At 42.9% G+C, this 26870-nt stretch overlaps 1 protein-coding gene across 1 annotated transcript; it reads left to right on the top strand.

Moving 5' to 3' along the window:
- Positions 1–314: 314 nt before the first annotated feature.
- On the top strand, positions 315–25282 carry LOC123757905 (glucose dehydrogenase [FAD, quinone]). Its single transcript, XM_045741839.2, has 13 exons — positions 315–563; positions 7540–7748; positions 8104–8293; positions 8505–8636; positions 8903–9027; positions 10112–10168; positions 12616–12729; positions 12863–13022; positions 13604–13764; positions 14435–14612; positions 17671–17744; positions 24680–24831; positions 24995–25282. Exons 1-13 carry the CDS (start codon positions 383–385, stop codon positions 25134–25136), a joined length of 1875 nt encoding a protein of 624 aa, XP_045597795.1. The 5' UTR covers positions 315–382; the 3' UTR covers positions 25137–25282.
- Positions 25283–26870: the final 1588 nt, after the last annotated feature.

The following is a 26870-nucleotide window of genomic DNA, read 5'->3' as shown; positions in this document are numbered from 1 at the left end:
AACATGCTAATGGGTAACTTACACCCATTATGCACGTAATTATACATGCACGTCATTATACATGCACGTCATGTATTAGCACAGTATCAAGGAATACTGTCTTATGGAATATCAGTGTTACATTTTATGGATTGATGAATAATCTTCTGAAAATTCTCAATTTAAAATGTTAAGAGTAATTCAGAATTTGAAAAAAAAGTTGAAAATGCCCTAAACCGCCACACTGGCAACCGTCATGAGGAGATAAAAGGTTTAAACTATGAGATAGGTTTTTCCAATTCACGTTTTAAGAAATCCGGCCTCTCGGAAATAACCAGAATATTATCTTCAATAAACTTCCGTTTGATTTTCTCAAAGCAAAATTGTGTGTTGGTGAAGCAGCATGGTAGTTGTTGGCTCACTGGGGGCTGCGACCCGGGGCCTGGTGACGGCAGGGCGCAGCCTAGTGACGGCGGGGACGCTGAACCTGCTGAACTTCCTGCTGGTCACACTCATCAGGGACGTTGATCACCAGGACTACCAACTCTTCACTCCTCTCGCTTCCCAGTACGACTTTGTCATTGGTATGTCGCATGTAATCATTTTTTTTTTTATTGGCCAGTTTAGGCACACAGCAGTGTACCCTGTTATATATCAGTACCTGTACTTTGAAGGGCGATGAAACAGGGATGGGGTGGGGGGGGGGGCGAATATTGGAGAGAGGGAGGCAGGGGGAAGAGAGACCCGGGCGCAGCCGGGTGCCCCATCTAGTAGGTCAATACAATGGAGATATATTAATCATACACTCCATACCCATCCAATTGGCTGAGGGTGAAAGTTTACAATCATGTGCATACACTACCTACAGTAAGCAAACTATCAATACTTAGTTAAGATTTCTAGTTTATCATGCATTCGAAGGTCAGTGTGGCATGTGATTCATTGGAGACAGACTCTGAATTCATCAATGATTATTATATTATATCCTGCCCTTGCTTCATACACAAGCACGTCACAGTTAGTCCTGAGTAGATGAGTGCATTCGAAGATGACAGAGTCGCTCATAACGTTGTTATGTCAAGTATTACGGAGCTTGAAAAGTCACTCTCCGGTCCGGCCCCCGGGCCGGAAAGATGGATAGCTTACCACATCAATAACTTTATAATGTAAATAACCCTGACATCCAGTAGTACACCAAGAACTTCAACAAAATCTTGTAGATCTGAGGCAAAGTGAAATCGACATCAGTAATTTCATCTATCAACATACTATCATGCAAGAGGAGCCACACATCTATGGTTCATCCAATAAAATCAGCAAACTTCTACATGTTACTACTGTTCGGCTTAGACTCGGTTACAAGTAGTTTAGTTTTTAGTTTAGTTCGTTTATTATGCACCCCATACCCATCTTGTGGGCGATAGTGGAAAGGGTTACAGGGGCACATAATGGGCTCAGGGACTGAACCCCACAATTCATTTAGCTAAGCAAGTTGCAATCTTGATGAGCTAGTTACAAAATTCAGTATAAGTCGTCACATCATAAATGGGTTCGAGATCGACCACAAGTACAGTGGAGAGCTAGTGTCACAATTGATATGTTTGTCTTGCACACCGCCCTCCATCCAGTGAGCAGCGGTGGATAGGTTACAATCACTCAGTTACTACCTTCAGTTAGCAAACTGGGGAAATTTTTTGGCTAAAATTTCTGGTAGCAGATCATTTTGAATGAAATATTTACACATCGTTGGAACATTGGTTATAGAATTGTCTCTGAATTCACGTATTTTTTCGCACTCCATCACATAGTGACGGAGGGTATGTGAATAATTTTGTTTACACAGTTTACATTTGGTCCGGTCTACATCGGCAGATAATGAGAATTCCCAGAGATACTTGTAACCGAGTCTAAGCCGAGCAGTAGTAACATCTAGACACACCGAAACTACGATGTTGGTACAACGTCCGAACAAGTTTTAACATCTAACCAGTTATAACAACCAATATAGCAAGTTGTAACAACGTTCTTATACGTCATAAACACGTTAAGCCAAGATGCAACAACTTTATTACAAGTTGTAACAAGCGGAAAATAGAGACAGTTTCGGTTTGTGTTTCCAGGGAGGTTACACTCAACGTCTCCTTTAAAGACAGATTCTTTCGTTAACTCATCAGCTCCATCAAGCATTCGGAGGCCAACATGAGCTGGAGACCACATGAAATGGACCATTAAGTTCCTTTCTCATGTTAAGTATCTTTGTGGTGCGAGGGCACCCAAGGCTTATCCTCAAGGCTTCGGTCTGCAATTATTCAAGCCCTCTAAGCTTTCTTTCAAGCATCAAAACAAGCAAAGGTGCAGCATAATCCACTAAACATCTGATGTATGCAAGGTACATAATTTGACAGCTGACTAACACCAAGGTACCTATTTTACTGCTAGGTAACAGGGGCATAAGGTGAAAGAAACTCTGCCCATTGTTTCTCGTCGGCGCCTGGGATCGAACCCAGTGTGGGAACCGACCTGTGAGATTTATATTTATTTAATTTATATGAATTTATATTTACGTTAATTTGTATACTTCGATAGCAATTTGTATGATGTTAAGTGGACTGTATTTCTGCAATAATCTCATAATCTCACAAATCGATCCTCTACACATTAGGGGGGTTTATATTAATTGAATTTATATATATGCAGCCAATCAAACTACAGTATTAACTACACATTGAAGAGGTTCCTTATCTTATTGTACAGCAGGCCTTAGTCCACCAGGTATAACCAGGATGTAGACACCAAATTATCCTCTTTGAGGTAGCTTCCATCACCCAGTAACTGGTACGCAAAGCATGCTTCCTCGTCTTGATCTGTCAAAAGGGCGCTAGCTGTAAAGCCAGAATCCTAATATATGACAGCTATATAAGAGAAAACACTGTACAAGGGACCATAAAGACCTGGCTTAATTACCTTTAGTATGAGGCGATCTCGTGATCTAATCGCTCACCCTATCTAATGACATTAATGGCCACAAATGATAGATAAATGGGTTTCGGTAGAACACTTAACTTGTATTTGTTGACAGCGTGTTGATGATGGTACACCTTTGGTTTCCATAACACTTCGTCCAAGTAAAATTAACAGGAGCCGAATTGCTCCCATGCCTCTGGTCTCAGTACAATAGCAATGACTGACCACTCCCTCACAACTGACGCTACTGGCCTACATTGTCCAGATGACAGTAAGTGATAGAAGGGTCACATTTACTCTATTTTAATTCTGATAATTAAGTTAATTTATGAGATGTTTTTATGATGGTAAAGTCCAAAGACTAATGTATTTAAGAATAATTCCCAGCATAATAGGTAGTGAATTTATAACAGTATGTGGTAATGATATCCCGTTTTCTATAGACGGGAATTCCACTACAAATTATATTTTCTATGAGTTACTTGTTTATACAATACAGCAGCAATATTATCTGCCTGTATGTAATATTATTAAATGGTGTCGGATTTTCCGACACCCAGGACCACAGGATCACAAGTCCGGCGTGCTGTCCGCTCGGCCCACCCGCTCCCTTGATGAGATGACTAAACCTAGATCCCGACATGAGTCTAATACAGAGTTAAGAGTGTTCTGTGTGTTAGCACACCTAGTGGTGTGTATCATTATATCATCAGCATAGCTATCTCTGGGAATTCTCATTATCTGCTGATGTAGACCTGACCAAATGTAAACTGTCAACAAAATTATTCGCACACCCTTCATCACTATGTGATGGAGTGTGAAAAGATACGTGAATTCAGAGACAATTCTATAATCAATGTTCCAGCAATGTGTAAATATTTCATTCAAAATGATCTGCTACCCGAAATTTTAGCCAAATATCCCCTGTTTGCTAACTGTAGGTAGTAACTAAGTGATTGTAACCTATCCACCGCTGCCTACTGGATGGGGACCGGTGTGCAGGACAAGCTGTTATGACCCTGGGTTCTTAGTTGAAAACCAGAGGTCAAATTGAGTTCTAAATAATTACTATACATTAATTGATAGGATTGGATCATGTGAGAAGGATAGTTAATTAACAATAACATTTATACTCAAGGGCTTCTCTCACCGCTGATGCGTTATTGTTCCTATCTTCCTTGCCAGATGTAAGATGAATCTTGTTTCTCACAGAGCATTAAGACTCTTGTGCTTGTTGATTATTAAATATAATATTGAATTATCAGCTATTCTTAGAATGATTAAAGTAACTAGTAATGAATATCTGAGTAAACTTGGGATGATGTCTGCTGTACGATCAGCTGAGTATCCGTCCGGCAGCAATCAGAGTAGGAGGCAGCAGGGCTCTGCGTGGGTCGCTCTCTGGTTCTGGCTGTGGTTGTGTTCACGCTCCCCTTCGTGGGTTCTGTACTCCTTTTCCTTCTCTCTCTCTCTCCTTACTGTATCCTGATTCTCAGTTCTACAAGATAAGTATCTTATAATGTGTACTGGTCTCTGGCAAAAGTGTGTAATAGTTTGTGTAGCCTAAGCTAGTGTTTATATTCCTAAGATTACTCTAGGGTGTGTTAGTGAAACCATGAGTGTTCAAACAAGTGGTTTGCCTGTCCGGGATCGGAAATGTATATATATATATATATATATATATATATATATATATATATATATATATATATATATATATATATGTGTGGGAACCGACCTGTGAGATTTATATTTATTTAATTTATATGAATTTATATTTACGTTAATTTATATACTTCGATAGCAATTTGTATAATGTTAAGTGGACTGTATTTCTGCAATAATCTCATAATCTCACAAATCGATCCTCTACACATTAGGGGGGGTTTAATAGTTTATATATATATGCAGCCAATCAAACTATAGAAATAACTACATACATTAAAGAGGTTCCTTATCTTATAGTACAGCAGGTTAGTCCACCAGGTATAACTAGGGTGTAGACACCAAATTATCCTCTTTGAGGTAGCTTCCATATCACCCTGTAACTGGTGCACAAATCTTGCATCCTCGTCTTGACCTGTCAAAAGTGCGCTAGCTGTGAAGCCAGAATCCTATATATGACAAGTATATCAGAGAAAACAGTACATGGAACATGAAGACCTGGCTTAATTACCTTTAGTTTGAGGCTTCCATGTGATCTAACCGGGACACCCTATATCCTGACATTAATGGCCATAAATGAATGATAAACGGGTTTCGGATAGACTTAACTTGAATTGTAGACATCGTGTTGACAATGGTACCTTTGGTTTCCATAACACTACGTCCAAGTAAAATTAACAGGAGCCGAATTTGCTCCCGTGTGAGCCTCTGGTCTCAATATAAACAATGGCTGTTTAACACTCCATGCTATTGACGTTACTGGCCGACATTGTCCAGAATGATAGGAGCCGAATTTGCTCCACACGTCTCGGAGGTGACACAACAATGGCTGCCCTCCTTCCCCACTGACGCCTGGCCTACTTTGTCCAGATTTCAGAAAGTGATAGAAGGGTCACATTTACTCTACTTTAATATTGATAATTAAGTTAATTTATATAAGATGTTTTTATGATGGTAAAGTCCAAAGACTAATGTATTTAAGAACAATTCCCAGCAGAATAGCTGGTGAATTATAATAGTATGTGGTGATGATATCCCGTTTTCTATAGACGGTAATTCCACTACAAGTTACGTTTTCTATGGGTAACTTGCTTATACAACAGCAATTATCTGTATGATATATTAAATGGTGTCGGATTTTCCGACAATATATATATATATGTATATATATATATATATGTATATATATATATATATATATATATATATATATATATATATATATATATATATAAATTTCAGATCCCGGACAAGCCAACCACTTGTTATGGGGGGCAGGTTATTGTACTGAGAGGGCCAATAGTACAAGATAAAAAGAGTTCCTAAAATAGTGGCAATAGGGAGGCCCTGGCCCCCAGGGAAGAATATTCCCAGCAAAGAATAATAGTTAGGTTAGAATAACTGTCTGTATGTTGACCAGACCACACACTAGAAATTGAAGGGACGACGACGTTTCGGTCCGTCCTGGACCATTCTCAAGTCGATTGTAATCGACTTGAGAATGGTCCAGGACGGACCGAAACGTCGTCGTCCCTTCAATTTCTAGTGTGTGGTCTGGTCAACATACTTCAGCCACGTTATTGTGACTCATCGCCTGCAACTGTCTGTAGTCTAGGGTAATCCCCTATTCCACACTCAGCAGGATGAAAAGAAACTCTTATCTTATACCTTATTTATTAAACCCTCTAATAACCCCCCACATACATTAATACAACTATTTTCTTTACCACTCTACCTTACGTTAAACACCTTGGTCCACATAGACAGGATGCAAGGTTTACAATTGCAACTAGGGTAAAGACTATTTGGTTAGGGCACAAGTAAAGGCTCTAGGTAGCCTGGTACAACTTGAACACACGTGGTTTCACTAACACACCTGAGTAATCTTAGGAATATAAACACTAGCTTAGGCTACACAAACTACTACACACTTTTGCCAGAGACCAGTACACATTATAAGATACTTATCTTGTAGAACTGAGAATCAGGATACGGTAAGGAGAGAGAGACAAGGAAAAGGAGTACAGAACCCACGAAGAGATGTGTGAACACAACCACAGCCAGAACCAGAGAGCGACCCATGCAGAGCCCTGCTGCCTCCTACTCTGATTGCTGCCGGACGGATACTCAGCTGATCGTACAGCAGACATCAACCCAAGTTTACTCAGACATTCATTACTAGTTACTTTAATCATTCTAAGAATAGCTGATAATTAGTTCAATACTATATTTAATAATCAACAAGCACAGAGTCTTAATGCTCTGTGAGAAACAAGATTCGTCTTACGTCTGGCAAGGAAGATATGAGCAAAAACGCATCAGCAGTGAAAGAAGCCCTTGAGTATAAATGTTATTGTTAATTAACTATCCTTCTCACATGATCCAATCCTATCAATTAATGTATAGTAATTATTTAGAACTCAATTTGACCTCTGGTTTCCAACTAAGAACCCAGGGTCGTAACACAAACATATCAATTGTGACACTCTCTACATATGACAGTTGCTTAATTTAGAAATTGTATTTGTGGTCGATCTTGAATCCATTTATGATGTGACCCAATAAACTCGCCCCTCGGGGCAAAATTTAAAAAAAAAATTTGATGTGACTGAATTATATTGAATTGAATTATACTGAATTTTTTAACTAGCTCATTAAGATTGTAACTTGCTTAGCTAAATGAATTGTGGGGTTCAGTCCCTGAGCCCATTATGTGCCTCTATAATCCTTTCCACTACCGCCCACAAGATGGGTATGGGGTGCGTAATAAATGAACTAAACTAAACTTATTTTTTACTTTTGCCTTTGATCTTGCACTATTGACCAAAATGTCATGCAAAAATAATTGACACTAAATTACCATGTATGTTGTTCTAATATTAATCATTCCTGGATGAATTGATTGAGCGTAAACTATGTTACATGGACCAGTTGGCGGTGGGTCAGCAGGGTGTGTGATGGCTGCCAGATTGTCTGAGGTGCCCCAGTGGCGGGTCCTGCTGGTGGAGGCCGGCCCACCACCCACCCCACAATCATACGTCCCTGCTCTGATGCCGCTGTTTTTCCTGCCCGATAACCCCTCCACATGGCATTACAGGTCCACGCCACAAAAACATAGTCACAAAAATTATATAAACAAAGTAAGTCGAACATTCTTCCTACATAAAAACTTGTGCCACCTATTTCAAATCTTGTTAATATTTATAGCAAGTCACATATAAATTTTAAAGCCAGTTTGTAAGCCTTAGATCTCAGATTGTAGCGATTTACTGTAATTCCGTGTAAGAATTATATATCCATATCTATAGAACAGCAGGTATATCAATGAGCAATTGTGTATTTGTTGAGAGTATGTGCAGGGATGTAATCCTCTACTGGGCCTTAAATGTTTTCTTAACGGATTAGGTTGAAGGCCGTCTAAAACCTGTCTTTAACAAGATTATAACACCTTACTTCACACTCCAGCATTCTCTAAGATGGCGTTTTCTGCTGCAGGCGGCGGTTCTGCCACAGGGCAGAGTGCTGGGCGGTGGGTCGTCAGTGAACGGGTTGGTGTACAGTCGCGGCAACCGACGAGACTATGATGGTTGGGCAGCCCTTGGTAACTACGGCTGGGACTACGCCTCCGTCCTCCCTTACTTCATCAAGTCAGAAGACTACCGTGGCCCGCTGCTGCCTAGTACTGGTCCGTGGAGCTGCGCAGTGATGATTACCGTCACTTACACTGTGTTTACATGTTATATTTGTATATCCTATGTTTCCTCTACTTCATTTGTATACTTTTATTATTATTAATGCATTACACGTCTTATTATCAGTGAATATTATTTTTTAGCATTATTAGTATATGATTTAATATAAATGTATTTAGCTACGAGTCTGTGAATGTCATACAGAGAAGTACCACGGAAGAGGGGGTCCCCTTGGGGTGAGTCCGGATTCAACGGATCCTTTGCAGCAGGCCTTTACTCAGGGCGGACACGAACTAGGCTACCCTGATAACGACTACAATGGACCTGAGCAGATAGGTAAAGATTACATTAAGATACCAGTAGAATCCTCAATACCAACATGTCATGATTTTCTGAAGATAATTTTTCAGCTGATAATACCGTATTCAACACTCAGCGGGAAGTTAAACGCGGACTTGCAAAGTATGAAGCTGTTGCTCTACCAAGATAGATGTTAGCTATAAGGAAGGTCTCAGAAAGTATGACTACAACCCAATCTAAGTTTTAAACCTTACCTGCATGTTAATGATGGGTATGAATTATAGTATACTTGTGTGTTTTAGGCTTCCCCTCCCACGGAATGTTCACCATCCGTGACGGGGTCCGCAGCTCCTCGGCCGAGGCCTACCTCAGACCTGCCTCCTCTAGGCCTAACCTCCACATCCTTCACAGCGCCACCGTCCTCCAGGTGAGTACTGAGGCCTCCAATTACCTATATCAACCTCCAGGTGAGTGCTGAGGCCACTGCAATCCTTCTCAACTCTCGAGTGAGTCTCGACTCCGCTGAGCTCCTTTGCCCATCCTCCATCAGATGAGTTTTAATGATCACAGGTGTTTTTCTGCATAAATGTCTCTGAATATGTCATTATCGTGTCCAAAACCTTGTACTATCTGGGTAAATCATCGCTGATACATGCGCAGCTTGTATCATCTGATATCATGGTTGTTGTATTGAGTGCATATTCTACTGCATTATTCCTTGAAATGTTATCCTAATGTACCTAGTAATACATGTTCAGTATTGTGTATTGTTATGATTGTGTATTATTCTCATCTGCTTTTGTGTCCAAATTTCTTGCTATGTACCTGTAAACATTTTTTGCCAATTTTATTGTAATTATTCTACTTAAAATTATCTGTACCTGTAAAGTAAAGCTGTAAAGTACCTGTAAACATTTTATGTCAATTTTACTGTTAATTATCTAAAAATTATCTGTTGGTTTAAGGACTTGCCCGAAGTGCTATGCGTGTTAGGGGCTTTACAAGATTGTAAATTCAACTGAATTTCTATATTCTCTGCTAACCCCTAATGACGTACCTTCTTGTATATAAATAAATAAATAAATAAATAAATAAATAAATAAATAAATTGCAATCAACCTGGATTTGGCACACGGGAAATACGAAAGAAAATACACAGTTGACATTTACTCAGTAAACAATGTTAGGCGAAAGTGTTCACCTTAGAAGCCAATTATCATGTAGTGGTGAAGGATACTTTTTTGCACTTAATGATTTTTGTTCTTATGCACGATTGTAATTTTTTTGTATTTTGTGTTTAGTGTATGATAGTGTGTGGTGGTCCAAGGTAAGCTAGCTGCCTCACGTGTGTAGGCGTGATGATATGACAGTTACCGCGCCACTCAGTGTGGAGGGAGGAGGGGTCTGTTTACCGTGGGGGGTCACTCATAATAATAGTTCGACTCATAAATATGTAAGCCTACTATTAATGCGATTTTGCATATAATTATACTGAGCGCTGTGTCTTGCAGGTGGTGTTTGATAACAAGAAGAGAGCCGTTGGCGTCAAACTGGAACACAAAGGAAAGGTAAATTACAGCCACTGACTTTCTTCACTACACGAATCTTCGTGTAGTGAAGACGAGTATAGAATTAATTATTTTTTAACTAATTCTATAATTAAGACATAACTTAATGATAGTACCAGTTGGAAATTTCTTAATACTATACTCGTGTAATAGTACTATCCACAGCACTATCTAGTACATTTCCAGTACTATCATTAAGGCTTACCTACCATAAAACAGTACTAACATTAAGACATGCCCAAACATAATTAGCTGGAACTGCCAGCTAGAGTAGTTAACCTTTTCTATTTTGATAAATGTCGGATCTTGCATGTAGGGCATAACAATGCACGTAATCAATATCATATGTCGGAAAACCCGACATCATTTACTAATATTAAATACCATAGGCAGATAATATTGCTGCTGTTGTATAAATAAATTCACTCATAGAAGACGTGGCGCAGTGGAATTTTCTGTCAATAGAAAACGAGATATCATTGCCACAGCACTATTAACTCACCAACTATTCTGTTATGGATTATTCTTAATACAGAAGTCTTTGGACTTTTAACATCATAAAAACATCTCATTTGAATTAACTTAATTATCAGTACCAAAATAGAGTAAATGTGACCTTTCTACCACTTGTTGACATCTGGACAAGAGAGCCAGCGTCAGTGGAGGAAGGAGGAATTAGCCATTATTGCTAGACCAAAGTCGCAGGAGCAAAACAACTTCAATAATTCTCTCTTGGTCAGGTGTGTCACAGGAGTAAAGTGCTTCTATTATCAACACGCAACTACGTCTACTATAAGGGAAGTGTATTACCGAAATCTGTTTCTTATCTAGTCATATCTGGCCAGTTATGTTAGGTATTTAGGGCGAACCAGTCAACAGAAATTAAGCAACTTAACCCAGGTAATTATTCCTCGGTCCTTATAAATAATATACCAATATTTCCTCTGGTATAGCTGTCATATATATAGGATTCCGACTTTACAGCAAGTGCTCTTTGACAGGAATAATTGAAGAGGAAGCAGGAATTAATCCTAGTAAACTAGTACATGGTGTTGATACTAGCCATAACCACGAGGATTATTTGGTATCCTTGTTTATTCCTGGTGGACCAGGCCTACCATACACTAAGATAAGACCTCCAAATTTCAATTACTTATATATGTAGTTTAATTCTGTAGTTTGATTGGCTGCATATATATATAAATTTATTATAACCCCCCCCCCCTAAATGTGCAAGGAGTCGATTTGTGAGAATATTGCAGAAATACAGTCCACTAAACATCATACAAATTGATATCAAAATATACAAATTAAATAAATATAAATCTCACAGGTCGGTTCCCCACATATCAACAACACTACCATATGACAGATTGGTGAAGAAAGGGACCTAGGAGTTATTATCTACCAATCATTGAAAGTTGCATAAGAGGATGGAGCTACAGTACAAAAAAAAATCAAAGGAATAATCAAACGAACCTTTGATGTTAAAGATAAGAACGTGATTATTCAACTATACAAGTGACTGATGCGGCCGCCATGTGGACTACTGTATCAAGTATGGTGACCTACACAACAACATTGCTGTCAACTCTCATATCAGGACCACGGGACCACAGGTTGAGGGCCACAAGACTAATAACACTGCAGACCAGACATGATAAGGCTGATCTCATTGAGACCTTTAAAATACTGAACCAATTTGAAGATAGTAATTCAGACCACTTCTTTAAAAGGTAAAGTGTAAAGCATACAAGGAAGCAACAGCTTCAAGCTAAACAAGCTTCAATGTGGGAGAGAAAACAGGATATACTTTTTCACCCATAGGGTTATATACACCTTTGACAAGCCGCCGACTTCCTGTCCTCGTCGAGGCTACTAATGTCAGTGGCCCTCTGGTAAATAGTCATGATAAATTCAGCCTACCTGCTGAAACCGTAAATGTCGAGACATTACTTCAGCTCAAAATCGAGTTGGAAAGTCCTCAGGTAAAAGGGCGGGGGGACCTTGGCCATGTCGTCGGACCGTTCCAACCAGGCCATCGGGACATTCCAGTTAGAACTACCTATTACGGTGCACCATGAATTGATGCGCCTTAATATAAATTTATAATAATAGCGTTACCACCTTACTATATCATATTGAACATATTAATATATATTAACTTAATTATTCATTTTCAAGAATATATCTAGAGTTATGTACACTGCCGAGTTTACATATGTATTAAGTACTAAGTACTCTTAGTGCTAAGATAAAAATCTTCAAAATCATAAAAATCATCTTGTGCACAAAACCATCACACAGCGAAGGGTTCACGCACCTAGACTACTCGGTAAAAGCCGCCTCATAATTATTTCTGAACAATATGAATGTGCAGTCACAACACACACCGTGCCATTATATTTAAATAGTTTGAGAAGTAATGCATATGTTTTGTGACGCAGGTGGTGACAGTCGGGGCCCGACGGGAGGTGGTGTTGTCTGCAGGGACATTTCGGTCGCCCCACCTGTTGATGGTGTCGGGAGTGGGACCCAAGCACCACCTGCAGCACCACAAGGTGAGTCACGAGAATTTTATGGTCGCCTCACCTGTTGGTGTCGGGGGTGGGACCCCAGCACATCCCGCAGCATCACAGGTGAGTGACAGGGTGGTGGTACACACTAAGGTGAAATACTGTGTCACACACACAGGTGAAGGTGGTGGCAGATGTACCGGGAGTGGGCCAGAACCTACACGACCACGTGATTGTCCATGGCCTCAGCTGGACCACCAGGAAGAGCGTCTCCTTCTCTCTCCTGAGCAGCATTCTCAGTCTCGACTCTATTAAGCAGTACATAGCCAACAGAGGAGGTCTGTGCTCTCTTAACACCGAAGTAAATTTGTTAGAAATAGTACAGTTGCCTTCAACTTGATATACTGCATTGTGTTGGTTATATATTTTTGCCATTAAAGTGAAACGAGTGATCTTCATGTCTTATAGCTAATTAATCATCTCTGTCCCTTATATCAGCAGCATGGAGGGGAGCTAACAAGCCAATTTTTTAAAAGGGGAATAATTACCCAAATATCAGTTATGGGGGAATTATTTTAAGCATTAAAAGCAAACCCAATCTATAATTACCTTAAACTTAATATAATAAATGGCTACCTTTACAAGCTTTTATACCTTATATATATCGTATGTAATTATGAACTAATTTTTATTTAGCTTTACAAAGTGCATTAATGTAATACACTAATTGAATTGCTTCTCAAAGAACGGAGCTAACTCTGCCCTACAAGCCAGTAAAGATCAGGAGAAAGCATGCATGCCAATATGACTATATAGCACTTTGACAAATACACTGATGGTAGCAGTGTTTTATTCACTAACACACATGTAACATGAACACATGGAACTCTATTCCATCACTATTTTCCATCTTGGTCAGGGCCGCTGGGAGAGACTCCCCCGGGTGTGGCCAACGCCTGGGTGAAGGTGACGGAGGGGGGCGACCCACACTACCCCGACACCCAGATCACCCTCCTCCCTATCACACCTGCCACTGATGGCGGCTTCATCAATCCATCTTTGTATGGTATAGACGATCGCGTAGGTGTATTTTATGTCGTGTTCGAAGCTAATTGGTAACAGGAATTATTTCTAAAACAAACAAGACATTGAAAGGTACATTTATTTCCATAATTTCGGTTTATGGAAATGTCTTATAGCAGACACAATAACAGATTAACATACCAACACTTATGTATTTATGTAAAGACTTGAAATTCAGCAAGTTTTTCACCCTCTCTTGAGTGCGAAAGAGCATCAAAGTCTGAGTACATGATTTAAACAGGACTTAAATCAATATTGTGAATTATCAGGCTTGAGTCATCACTAGGCATTCTTCAATTAATCTAACGAATATATAACGACTTTGTTTATAACGAATAAGTCACATAAGTGTATGCGTTTAGAATTTGTAGTCTATAAAAACTTATAAATTGCGCATATTATACTCAACCATTCCAGCAGAGACCTTCTCATAGTATAAAGCTATGAGAGGTACTTTTAACACAGTTAAATATACTTATATTAATCCAACAGTCTACCACCGTACTGCTGTTGTAACGTGTATATGTATGTGTGTATGTATATATATATATATATATATATATATATATATATATATATATATATATATATATATATATATATATATATATATATATATATATATATAATATAAAATGTTCCATCCTTTATCACACTGCTATTTTAGAGATTCAAAAACTACCTGAAGGAAATCTACGGCCAGGAGGGGTTCAACCTCTCACCAGTTCTTGTTCATGCCAAGAGTCGGGGGTCAGTGTCCCTTAGGTCTAGTGACCCCAGGCAACTACCCAGTATTGACCCAAATTACCTCAGTCACCCGGATGATGTCACAGCCCTTGTTAAGAGTGAGTACTCATCTGGAGTATTAGTGATGATATTGAGGTTGTTCGCTAAGTATTTTTTCTCCGGCAGTCTCCACCTACTTGAATGTAGTTTTCGCCAAGGTCTAATTCAAGTAGGCCTATTGTATTAAAATTTGACCAGTTTCGGCTTCAAAGATTTGGCTCCTTAGTTGCTATTCATAAATATATTTAATCCTTTATAAAGTTAGTAAGGATTCTGATCCTCGCCTATTACACACAATTTTAATCCATTTCATTTTAATAATTGCCTTTTAGTACATTAAGTGGGTCAACTGTTTGTTTGAAGGCACATTTCTATAATGTTCCTTAAGTTTTGAACTAGTGTGAACTTGAAGAACATAATAATGTCAATAACATATAATGTTATTTATTTATATACAAGAAGGTACACTGGGTTTGTGAGAATACATACCATAGTATTTACAATCTTGTAAAGCCACTAGTACGCGCAGCGTTTCGGGCAGGTCCTTAATCTAACAGATAATTTTAAGTAGGTAAATTCTAGCAGAATTAATGAAATGATAACAGATACATTGCAAGAAAAAAATGAGATGAGATTAATAAGTATATTAAAGCACATTGGTATATTAAAGCTCTGATTGATTACATTGACAGCTTGATTGGTAATTTTAACAAGATTAATTGGCATCATACAGCAGATTGATAGCACATATAAGAAGACAGCAATGATCACAATGGTAAAGATGTTCGGATTGGGTACATAAAGATTGGGAGATTGTGTAGCAATACAGTGCAATTTTAAAGCAACAAGGTAAAAAACTATAAAGATGAAATTAGGTACTTTTTAGTTTTGTTTTTGAATGACGTAAAAGTTGGACAGCTTTTCAATTCATTGGGGAGTGAGTTCCATACACTGGGTCCCTTTATTTGCATAGAGTGTTTACACAGACTAAGTTTGACCCTGGGGATACCAAAGAGATATTTATTTCTGGTGTGGTGATAATGGGTCCTATTGCATCTGTCCAGGGAGAGTTTCAGAGCAGGATTTGCATTTGAGAACAGGGTTTTGTAAATGTAGTTGACACAAGAGAATTTGTGGAGTGAGATTATGTTTAGCATGTTTAGGGAGTTAAACAAGGGGGCTGAGTGTTGTCTGAAAGCAGAATTTGTTATTATTCTGATATCAGATTTTTGCTGGGTGATGATGGACTTGAGGTGGTTTGCAGTGGTTGAACCCCATGCACAGATACCATAACTAAGATAGGGATAGATTAGTGCATAATATAGAGAGATGAGAGCAGAGTTAGGTACATAATTTCCTTTGTAACTAGGCCAATCCTAAATTTCTTTTCATATTCATGTTTTTTATTAATTGATTTGAGTATGCCACCTGTGAGCCACGGATTGTTTATTCTTTTGTCAGTTACTTGTTTGGTAAGGAGGGGACAGTGAGTGTTGTAGAGGCTTAGAGTTTTGGAGAGAAAGAGATTAGTTAATGAGTTTATATCCTGTGTATTATTGAATTCAGATTCCCAGTTAATGTTGTGAAGTGCATTTGAGAGATTGTCTAAAGCTGATTCACTGTGCAGCCTGAATGACAGTTTCTTGCTTTCTGGTGGTGTTGTGTCCATGTTTGCTATGAGGAAGGTGGGATAGTGGTCACTTGTTTTGTCATAGATTATACCAGATGTAAGGGGAGCTGTTATATTAGTCCATAAGTGATCCAAGGTAGTGGCAGATGTTTGAGTGACTCGGGTGGGCTTGGTGATTGTGGGGATTAGCATACAGGAGTTCATGCTGTTACGGAAATAAACTTGAGGGTTATTTTGTAGACCCAGGTCAATATTGAAATCACCTCCCAGAATGATGTGATTTTTGTTGAGATTGTTATTTATGATAAGATTCCTTACGTTGTCTGAGAATGAAGCTATGTTGGTATTAGGAAATCTATAGATGGCACCGATAGTCAGGGAGGATTTAAGGGATTTACTGGAGAACTTGGCAAAGGTATATTCACAATAGTTGTCTCTATCACTAATGACACTATTGCAGATGAAGGTATCTTTGTAATATATTGCTGTGCCACCACCTTTTTTATTAGGCCTGCAGCTGTGAATGGCTTTATAACCAGCTAAGTTGTAGAGTTGGGTATAGTCTTTACTTAGCCAAGTTTCTGTTAAAATGATGAATGATAATTTAGTACTTAGTGCTGTGAGTAGTGCATTATATCATCAAAATGTTTACCAAGTGATCTAACGTTTTGGTTGTAAACTGATAAGTAGGTGCTATTTAAGAGTTTGTTTTTTGCATGATTTGATGTGTAATACCTGCAATAATGATGGTCAATGTGCTGATGATTATGGATATGAGACAGAAGATTTCGATCAGGATCAATATCGGTATGCATATAGATGCAATAATGTCACGATACAATAAGACAAGCAATTACAGGAACAGTTAAATACTAAATCTGCTGTAAATAGAAAGTAATTATAGCAAAACACAACAATAAATGTAAGTACACAAAAAATAGAAACAATTTGAAGTAGTGTAAAGATCACCATAGATAGCCAAGAAGGATACAGAAGTTAGGTTAAGAGAGATGACAAAAAAATCAGTAGACTGACAAGATTAATATATAGCAAAAAAATAACGAGACAATGTCAGTCTCCGTGGTGTAGTAGTAAGACACTCGCCTGGCGTTCCGCGAGTTCCTGGCGAACCATGGGTTCGTATCCTGGCCAGGGAGGATTTACTGGGCGCAAATCCTTAACTGTAGCCTCTGCAGTCTGCAGTCTCCGTGGTGTAGTGGTAAGACACTCGCCTGGCGTTCCGCGAGCGCTATGTCATGGTTTCGTATCCTGGCCGGGGATGATTTACTGGGCGCAATTCCTTAACTGTAGCCTCTGTTTAACGCAACAGTAAAATGTGTACTTGGATGAAAAAACGATTCTTCGCGGCAGGGGATCGTATACCAGGGACCTGCCCGAAACGCTACGCGTACTAGTGGCTGTACAAGAATGTAACAACTTTTGTATATATCTCAAAATATGTCAATAACATCAGCTTGCTTCCCCAGGCATCAGGTTGACGCTGGCGCTTGGCAACACCTCAGGCTTCGTTAACGACTTCCAAGCCAAGTTCTACGATAAGGTGAGTTGATACGCAGGTGATGATACCTGCGTATCTATTGCCTATCTTTATCTCGCACACCAGATTAAATACACCAAGAAGCCTTCAAGATAAACGTAAGTCGAGGGTCATTAAGGGTAATAAATCCGAGGAACCGCTTACCCGCCTAAGTCTTTAATGTTTAAAATGCAATTGAAAAAATCCACGGGGACCAATAGGGGGGGGGGACATTTCACAAGTAAGTAAGTAATTATCAAAAGAAGGCACCAAACCGGGAAGGCTATGTAGCACCATCAAATACGCAAAATAATCAGAGGGCGCTAAATATCACCAAGGATGCCAATACGAGAACAAAAACGCATAAGGCGAACGATATCAAAAGTATCCGAGTCACCAAGAATTCTATCGAGGGACAGGTGACCGCGAGGGGCGGTCGGAAAGCAAGACACACGCTCGTCCTGGAAGTCAGGACATTCAAGAAGGACATGCACGACCGTAAGAGGGACAATGCAACTAGGACAATAAGGAGCAGGGCGGCGCTCCATCAAGTGACCATGGGTTAAGCGAGTATGGCCAATACGCAACCTCGCTAGAGCTGTTTCCCACCGCCGGTTACGGTGGAAGGAGGACGGCCACGAGGAAACACAACATTTAAGAGTACGTAGCTTGTTACCAGTAACAGACAACCAAGAAGCCTGCCAACGGGTAAGGACTGAGGAATGGATAACCGGGTAAAAGTCGGAATACGGAATGCCTTTACGAGAGATGGGACAAGAGCGGACAGCTTCCTTAGCGGCAGCATCCGCACGCTCATTTAAAGACACGCCAATATGGCTGGGAACCCAACAAAACTCAACCGACTTAAATTTACTGTGAACGAGAAACAGCCAATGCTGGATCTCGACAACTACCGGATGAACTGGATTAAAGCACCCGAGAGCCATGAGGGCACTACGAGAGTCAACAACAACCACAAAGGAAGACTGACAACGAGAAAGCAGGAGACGAAGAGCATAGAGAATAGCATAAAGTTCCGCTGTAAAGATGCTAGTCTCCGGAGGCAAGCGACACATATAAGTGCGATCAGGAAAAACAACAGAGTAGCCAACACCGTCCGCTGACTTAGACCCATCGGTGAAGACAGAAACGGAGCGGGAGTGAGAAGAAAAGTGCTCGAGGAAAAGGCGTTTTAGAACTGTAGGAGGGGTAAAAGCTTTAGTGATACGAGTCAAGGATGTACAAAACCGCGGAAGAGGGACCCTCCACGGGGGCAAAGAAGGAACAACACGAGGAGAAACATCAGAAATACGAGGAGAAACATCAGAAATACGAACGGAAAGAGAATCCTGCAGGCGAGATAACCGGACAGAAAGAGGGAGGTGGTGAAGAGGAACAGGAACCGCAGGAGGGGTAAAAGTTAAAGCACGACAGAGACGAGAGGAAGGATGTTGCAAGGACCGCGCAAGATAGCGAAGACAGTAGCGATCACGGCGGTCCTGGAGAGACAGGAAGCCAGTGTCAACATACAAGCTAAGGACGGGAGTCGAACGAAAGGCACCAGAACTGAGGCGCAACCCAGTATGGTGCAAAGCATCAAGACGGCGAAGAGTAGAAGGAGAAGCAGACGAGTAAGCAGGGCAACCATAATCGAGCTTAGACAGGACGAGAGAGGAATGTAAAGCAAGGAGAGTGCGCCTATCTGCCCCCCAAGAAGTATGGGACAAGACCCGAAGGAGGGTAAGGGACTTAGAGCACTCAACACGGAGGTAAGAGATATGGGGAGACCAAGACAAACGAGTGTCAAGGAATAACCCCAAAAGCTTCGCGGAATCTTTGTATTCAAGGGGATGACCATAAAGTGACAAAGAGGGACGAAGAACAACCCGTTTCCGCGTAAAAGTCATGGCACAAGTCTTAGAAGTAGAGAACTTGAAGCCATGACCTGTGGCCCAAGACGACACGGCATCAATCGCAAGTTGAAGCCGGCGTTGAAGGAGAGGCGAATCATCACCCTGACAACAAAGGGTAAGATCATCGACATAGAGAGCGGAGAAGACACCAGAAGGAAGAGAGGAAAGAAGACCATTGAGGGCAACCAGAAAAAGAGTAGTGCTCAGAACACTACCCTGGGGCACACCTTCGTATTGCTGAAAAGGGGGAGAGAGAGCGGTACCAAGGCGCACCCGAAAGGAACGACGAGAGAGGAAGCTGCGGAGAAAGAGAGGGAGATGACCACGAAGGCCAAAAGAATGAAGTTGAGATAGGATATGATAACGCCAAGTGGTGTCGTAAGCCTTTTCTAGGTCAAAAAGGACGGCAACAACGGAGGTCTTCGCAGCAAAAGCAGTACGTATATAGACCTCCAAGTTCACCAGGACATCTGTCGTGCTGCGGCACTTGCGGAAACCAAATTGAGAAGGGGAGAGGAGGTGATGGTGTTCCAGGAACCACATCAGACGAACGTTAACCATACGTTCAAAGAGTTTGCAGACACAACTTGTGAGAGCAATAGGGCGAAAGTCCTTAGGGGAAGTACCCAGAGACCCTGGTTTGCGAACAGGGAGGACAACGGCATCGAGCCAGTCCTCAGGGACTGACGACGACTCCCAGATCCGATTATACAGACTCAGTAAATACTGAGACGTGCTCGGAGGGAGATGGCGAAGCATCTCATAATGAATACCATCGGAGCCCGCCGCCGTAGAACCGCAGAGGGCCAGGGCAGAACGAAGTTCAGAGAGAGAGAAGGGATCATTATAGGGAAGCTGAAGATGAGTGCAGAAATCTAAAGGACGAGACTCAAGGACAGGTTTACGAAGAAGGAAAGATTGGGGAAGATGAAGACCAGAGCTAACAGAAGAAAAGTGGGAACCCAGTTCGGAAGCGACCTGCAACGGGTCCGCCACAAGAGTATCATGGAGGTGAAGGACCGGTGAAACATCGGGAACGAACTTGCCCGCTATCTTGCGGATACGCTTCCAGATCTGGGCCAGAGGGGTTTCGGACGTAATTGTCGAGACATAAGATGCCCAACATTCACGTTTAGCCGTACGGATGGCCCTACGGGCCACCGCACTCGCTTTCCGAAAGAAAAGAAAAGAATCGGTCGTCTGCCTACGGCGGTGCTTCTTCCAGGCTGCACGCTTACAGCGGACAGCCCGAGCACAGTCCGCATTCCACCAGGGAACGCACTTCCGTGGACCCCGAGAGGAAGAGCGAGGAATAGAGCGGAGGGCAGCGTCGAAGACAGTGTCATGAAAAAGGAGGAGAGCGCGAGAGAGGGGCAGAAGGGAGAGGTCAGAGAGAGTAGCACTGAGGGAAAACAGGGTCCAGTCCGCCTTAGCAAACTGCCACCTAGGGAAAGAGAGGGAAGGGCGAAAAGAGAAAAAGGAAACAAGGATGGGGAAATGATCACTTCCATGGAGGTCATCAAGAACCTGCCATGTGAAATCTAAGTAAAGAGAAGAAGAGCAGAGAGAAAGATCAAGACAAGAAAGGGTGCGAGTTCGAGAGTCCAAATGAGTGGGCTCACCAGAATTCAGAAGAGACAGGGAAGAAGAGAGGAGAAACGGCTCAAGGAGGCGACCCCGGGTATTCGTCAGAACGTCACCCCAAAGAGAATGACGACAATTGAAGTCACCCAGCAGGAGCACAGGCTCCGGCAAGGAGTCTAGGAGGTGTTTCAAATCAGGAAGAGAGAGCGGGACACTCGGGGGGAGATAAATGGAACAAACTGTGTACCATTTCCCCACAAAGATACGAGCAGCAGAACAATGGAGAGGCGAAGGAAAAAGTAAAGGAACAAAGGGAACATCAGCCCGAATCAAGAGAGCAGAAGAATTAGAAGCCCCAGCAATGGCTGGGGGGGGGGGAGAGAAAGGAATAGCCACGAAAACGACCAGGACGAGCACCAAGCATCGGCTCCTGGAGACAGACACAAAGGGGCGAAAACCGCGAAACCAGAAGTTGGAGTTCGAGGAAATTGGCGTAATAACCTCGAACGTTCCATTGAAGAATGGACAACGACGAGAAGAGAAAGGACAAAAACAGAGAACAAGGAAGAAACAAAGGCGAAAGACCAACAGAGCACGTTAAAGAATATCAGGGTCGGGATCAGGGTCAGCAAAGTCAGGGTTAGGGGGCATGGGTAAACTGAGCAAAGACGGAGGGAAGGAAACGGGAGAACAGATCAGAGGTGGGCGGGCAGGGTCCGGAGGAGGAGGAGGAGGAGGAGGAGGAGGAGACAACGGAGAGGAGCAGTCAAGGACAGCAGCAGGAAGAGGGGGAGTAGAAAGAGAGGAGCGCACCCCAGCAAGAGCAGCAACCGAAAGGGAAGCAGGGGCCAAAGAAACCTCCATAGCAGGAACAGGGGGCGCAAGCACTGAAACGGGAGTGGAAGGAGCAACAGAGCCAGAAGGAGGAGCTGAGGAAGAAAGCGAAGCCTTCTTACCCGCCGGGGAAGAGGAAGGAGAGGAGCCAGGCTTACGCTTCTGACTTAAAGAGACCGGTGTCCCAGCAACTACGTACCGGGCAACGGACTCCAGTGTCTCAACAGGAGAAGCCGAACGAGAGCACACACGACGGCCGTTAGGAGAGCGATGGACATCCGCCCGCACCGACAGGCGGCGGGGAGAGCCGATAGATGGAGGAAGAGGATGGGAAGGAGGATCGGAGGGGGACGAGGAAGGAGACACAGAAGACACGACAGACCGGGTAGAAGGAAGGGGAACCCCAGACAGAGGACCAGGAGGAGGATCCTTCGGGAGAGAACCCAAAGGGACAGAGGAGGGGGCAGTGGGCGCATCAGGGTCCAAGGCCTGGAAACGGTTGTGAGTCTGAGGAAGGCGGGAAGGACGAGGAGAGGAAGAGCGCAACACGCGAGCATAAGAGATATTAGCATAAGGCGGGAGCCGGCGAACCTGGCGCCTCGCCTCAGGAAAAGATAAACGCTCCCGGTGCTTCAAGTTGAGGACGGCTGCCTCAAGCTTGTAATGGACACACGCACGGGAGAAGGTAGGATGGGCCTCACCGCAGTTGAGGCAACGAGCCTGGGGAGAAGCGCACTCCGACTTAGAGTGACCTTCGCCACCACACAAAGGACAGAGAGAGACAGTCCCGGAGCAGCGGAGGGCACCATGCCCAAACCTCCAGCACTTGTTGCAGAGCCGAGGAGAAGGAATGTACTCCTGGACAGAGCACCTGGCACCAGCAAGAATGACAGAGGGTGGAAGGGTCCTACCATCAAAGGTAATCTTCACAACCCGGAGGGGTTGACGGCGACTACCACGAGGGGGACGAGTAAACGTGTCCACCTGGAGAATAGAATGGCCCTGGGCAGCGAGGATATGTCGAATATCGTCGTGGCAGTCGCGTAGGTCCCGAACACCGGTCGCAACATGGGGCGGGAGCAAAATAGTGCCAACACTGGCATTCAACTGGACGTTCTTCGAGACCCGAACGGGGGTCTCGCCAAGGCAGGATAAGGCAGCCAAGCGGGAAGCAGCATCCTGAGAAGGAGCAGCAACGACACGCGTACCGAGACGAGTGGGGTTAAAAGTAATGGAGGCATCCACGGAATCAATGAGATGTCGATGAAGGGAGAAATCGTCAGGAGGCGCAGAATCAAGAGGGAGGAGATCAAAATATTTGGCCCACGAAGCGGGACCAAACAAGGCTTGATAGGTAGCAGAACTGGAAGGAATCGAGCGAGGGCGGCCGTGACGAGAACGGCGGTGAGAACCCCCAGAGAGAGAGGGGTTAAAAGGCGCAGTAGTAACAACTAGAGAAGGAGCCGCGCCAGGGGACGAGGTAGTCACCACTGGGGGCTTGGGGCTCGACCCAACCACAGAGGAGGGAGGGGAGCCAGGGGAAGGAGTCAGAGAGGCCAAAGGAGGAGCAAGGTCGGGGCCCAATGCAGCGGAGGCTACAGAGCCCGGTCTTCCAATACGGACCGACTCGGGGGCTTGGTCGCCCACCCCACGAGCCTGAAAAGGTAAGCCAGAAGCAGCCGAAACAGGGGTTATCATCTTGACGAAATTACGAATTCACTCACGAATGTGCCCCCACACCCACCATGGAGCCACAATTAGAGGCAGGACACCCAACAAGAAGCTATCGCCGATCTTGTCGGGGCCTCCTAGGGGTGCGTCGTGAGTATACGCCCCACAAACGCCACCTTAAGAAACCGACAGTCCGTCGAGATCGGGTTCAGTGACGAAGTGGGGATTGACAATAAAAGGTTCCCCTCGCTCTCGACGTCGGGTACTGCAGTTCTACAGGTGCAAGAGTATGCCTCCTCAAGCACCCGGGCGTCAAAGTAGAAGAAGTCCAAGGGAAGAACCAGAACGAGCAAAAGGTCGGCAGGAAACGGCAAGCAGATAGGAGAAGAGGGGGGAGAAAAACGAAACAGAAGGAAAAGGAAAAGATGCCCAGCAGAATTGGAGAGGACGGCAGCAGGAGCACAAGGCTAGAAAAGGACAGAGGACTGTCCCAAGGAGCATCACACTCCGGCAGCCGCCCACGAAGCCCCCAGACGGCGACAACGAGCTGAGCGGGGAGGGGGGGACATTTCACAAGTCGCCGGCTTCTTGTCTCTGTCTACGCCACTAGAGGGGTTGCCCTTCAGGTAAAATAAAGTAGCATACTGTATATCTAAATGCACGATTTTTACTAAAAATAATTACGATTAACATTTAAAGCAATAAACATCATAAAACATGCAAGTTCTGAGTTGTTAGTCACCTTATTCATGTTAATAAATTTGTGACTATCCAGGTCCTTACACGAATGTATTTTGTGTATATTTAATTTTGTATATCAAAATCCAATATAAAATACCGTCTTGTAAATAAATATACACCCCACCCTCACTTATACACCCCCACCCCAATGTATCTCCCATATTTTCCTACCTTACAATTGTACATGGTCAATAATGCAAATAACTATAACCACAGCCCCTGCCGGAGTGTGCCGGGGAGGTGGTCGGCAGCAACGCCTACTGGGCCTGCTACGCCACTCACATGGCCTCCACATATATTCACCTGGTCGACACCTGTAAGATGGCCCCGTCATCTGACCCCATGGGTGTGGTAGATTTCCACCTCAGGTAGGTAGAGTGGGCATATGAACTCCCGAATATTATGTAGCATTGGAAGTACTATGTGTATTCATCCTAGCAGAGCGCTTTATTTTAATAATTACTTAGTATTACTATCTGTAGCGCGTGCTGGTAGCAGGCTGTAGGAAATATCACTCTTGTCACCCCACAGGGTCCGCGGGGTGTCCGGGCTGCGGGTGGTGGACGCGTCCGTCATGCCAGTCGTTACCTCTGGTAATATTAACGCGCCCACCATCATGATAGGAGAGAAGGCCGCCGATATCATCAAACAAGCTTGGAACATTCAGAGCTAACTCGCTATACTGCTGTGTAGTCTAGTAAATAGCTTTCCCTAGGAACATTACTGTCCAATGCATTTACTGTATACTACAAACAAGACTTCGCATGCCCAAAAAACCAAACGACGTCACAAGAGACGAGGCAATTTTCCCAAATAACACTAGAAACACAGGATTTATTTTTCTGTTGTCGGGGACAAAAAATCCTGCACGTTAGGCTTGTCGATTTCTCCCTAGCCAATGAATGAGTTTCTCCAAGATGCAACCCACAACAGCTGTCTAACACCATGGTATTAGTAATAATAGCGACAATTAAGTATAAAATCTCTGCATTGCAACAGAAAACTACATAACTATAGTGCAGCACCAGTTAGCAAACTTTAAAGTGACGTATAAAAATAATAATAATGAGGGGATTATCAGATATATTGCCGTTTGTATATAAATGTAATATATATAAATGTTTATAAATAATATATAAATATATAAATGTTTGCTTTGCTGATGCAGAATGTATTATATTTTGTTTATATATTACTGTATATAATAAAAAAAATTGTAAATCTAGGTAGCGTTGTTATGCAACCCGTCCTCTAAACTAGTGCGTCTCATTTTGTACGTTATGGTGCAGATTACAAAGCACTGAAAAGTGACGGATTACAAATGTCCGTTTTCTATGCATCGGTACGGAAGGTTAGGTGGGTTGCTTGGGTTCGTACGTTTCTGATTAGGTTAGGACTTTGTATTTTGTAAGTTGTGACAGTTGATGAGAATAGGTTAGTTTATACCCCCCCCCCTCGTTGTTACGGGCTCGCCATAGCCCGTGCTACATGGACACTTTTTTTTTTTAATTTTTATTTTTACATGCAAGCATGCGTATAATGTACAATAAAAACAGAACAAATATAACAGAACAAAAGTACAAAGCACACACATGAACAATGACAAAGGAACAAATCAAGAGAAGACCAGCCAGAAGGGCTGACCACAAAACAAAAATGCATATACAAACATAACACAAATATAAACACAGCGTAATACAAACATAAGGGAAACAGAGAGGCGAGAAACATACAAAAGTCTGCTAACACCCCAAACACATAATGCACACATAACAAAGAGCACACCCCAACAGCCTGAAGGGCACACAATATGACAAACAAGCGCACACGACATCCACAACCGAACACACAAACGCATAGGAACCGCACACCCCCCCACTAGCCATACAAGAAAACCCACAATACAAACCGGAGCACGCAGGAACCGGGAAACAATACCCACCCCACCCACTCGCATACACACCCCACAACCAGGCAACACAAAATACATAGAAATCACTTGCGAGGAACCTCGTGAGAAATGTACTTCTCCGGGAAAAGATCATAAGGATATTTCGCCTTGTAAGCTTCCCAGACTAGATCTTCAAGGTCGGTAGGGTTTTCGACCCCCCGCGCTCGAGCGGGTAACAAACTCAGGAACATCTATATCTGGCGGCATCGGCCAATGCCTAAGGTCACTGACGCAAGTCGCATAACGAGGCTGGGGAGCGCCAACCACGCCCTTCGAGGAAGCAGATGACACCGGAGAAGCGGACGAGGGTCGCCGAGCCTGCCACGCCTTCGTCATCGGAGCAGGCGCCGGACGCTGAGACGATAGCACTTCCACGGATACCGCAGGAGACACGGAAGGGACTGCAGGAAACGGAAGAGGCGGCAAGACCGCTGCCGAGGAAACGGGTAACGAGGA

The sequence above is a fragment of the Procambarus clarkii genome, chromosome 40 (genome assembly GCF_040958095.1).
Source record: "Procambarus clarkii isolate CNS0578487 chromosome 40, FALCON_Pclarkii_2.0, whole genome shotgun sequence".
NCBI classification, from domain to species: Eukaryota; Metazoa; Arthropoda; class Malacostraca; order Decapoda; family Cambaridae; genus Procambarus; species Procambarus clarkii.
The sequence above is the reverse complement of the archived record's forward strand: the minus strand, read 5'-3'. Positions and strand labels throughout refer to the sequence as shown.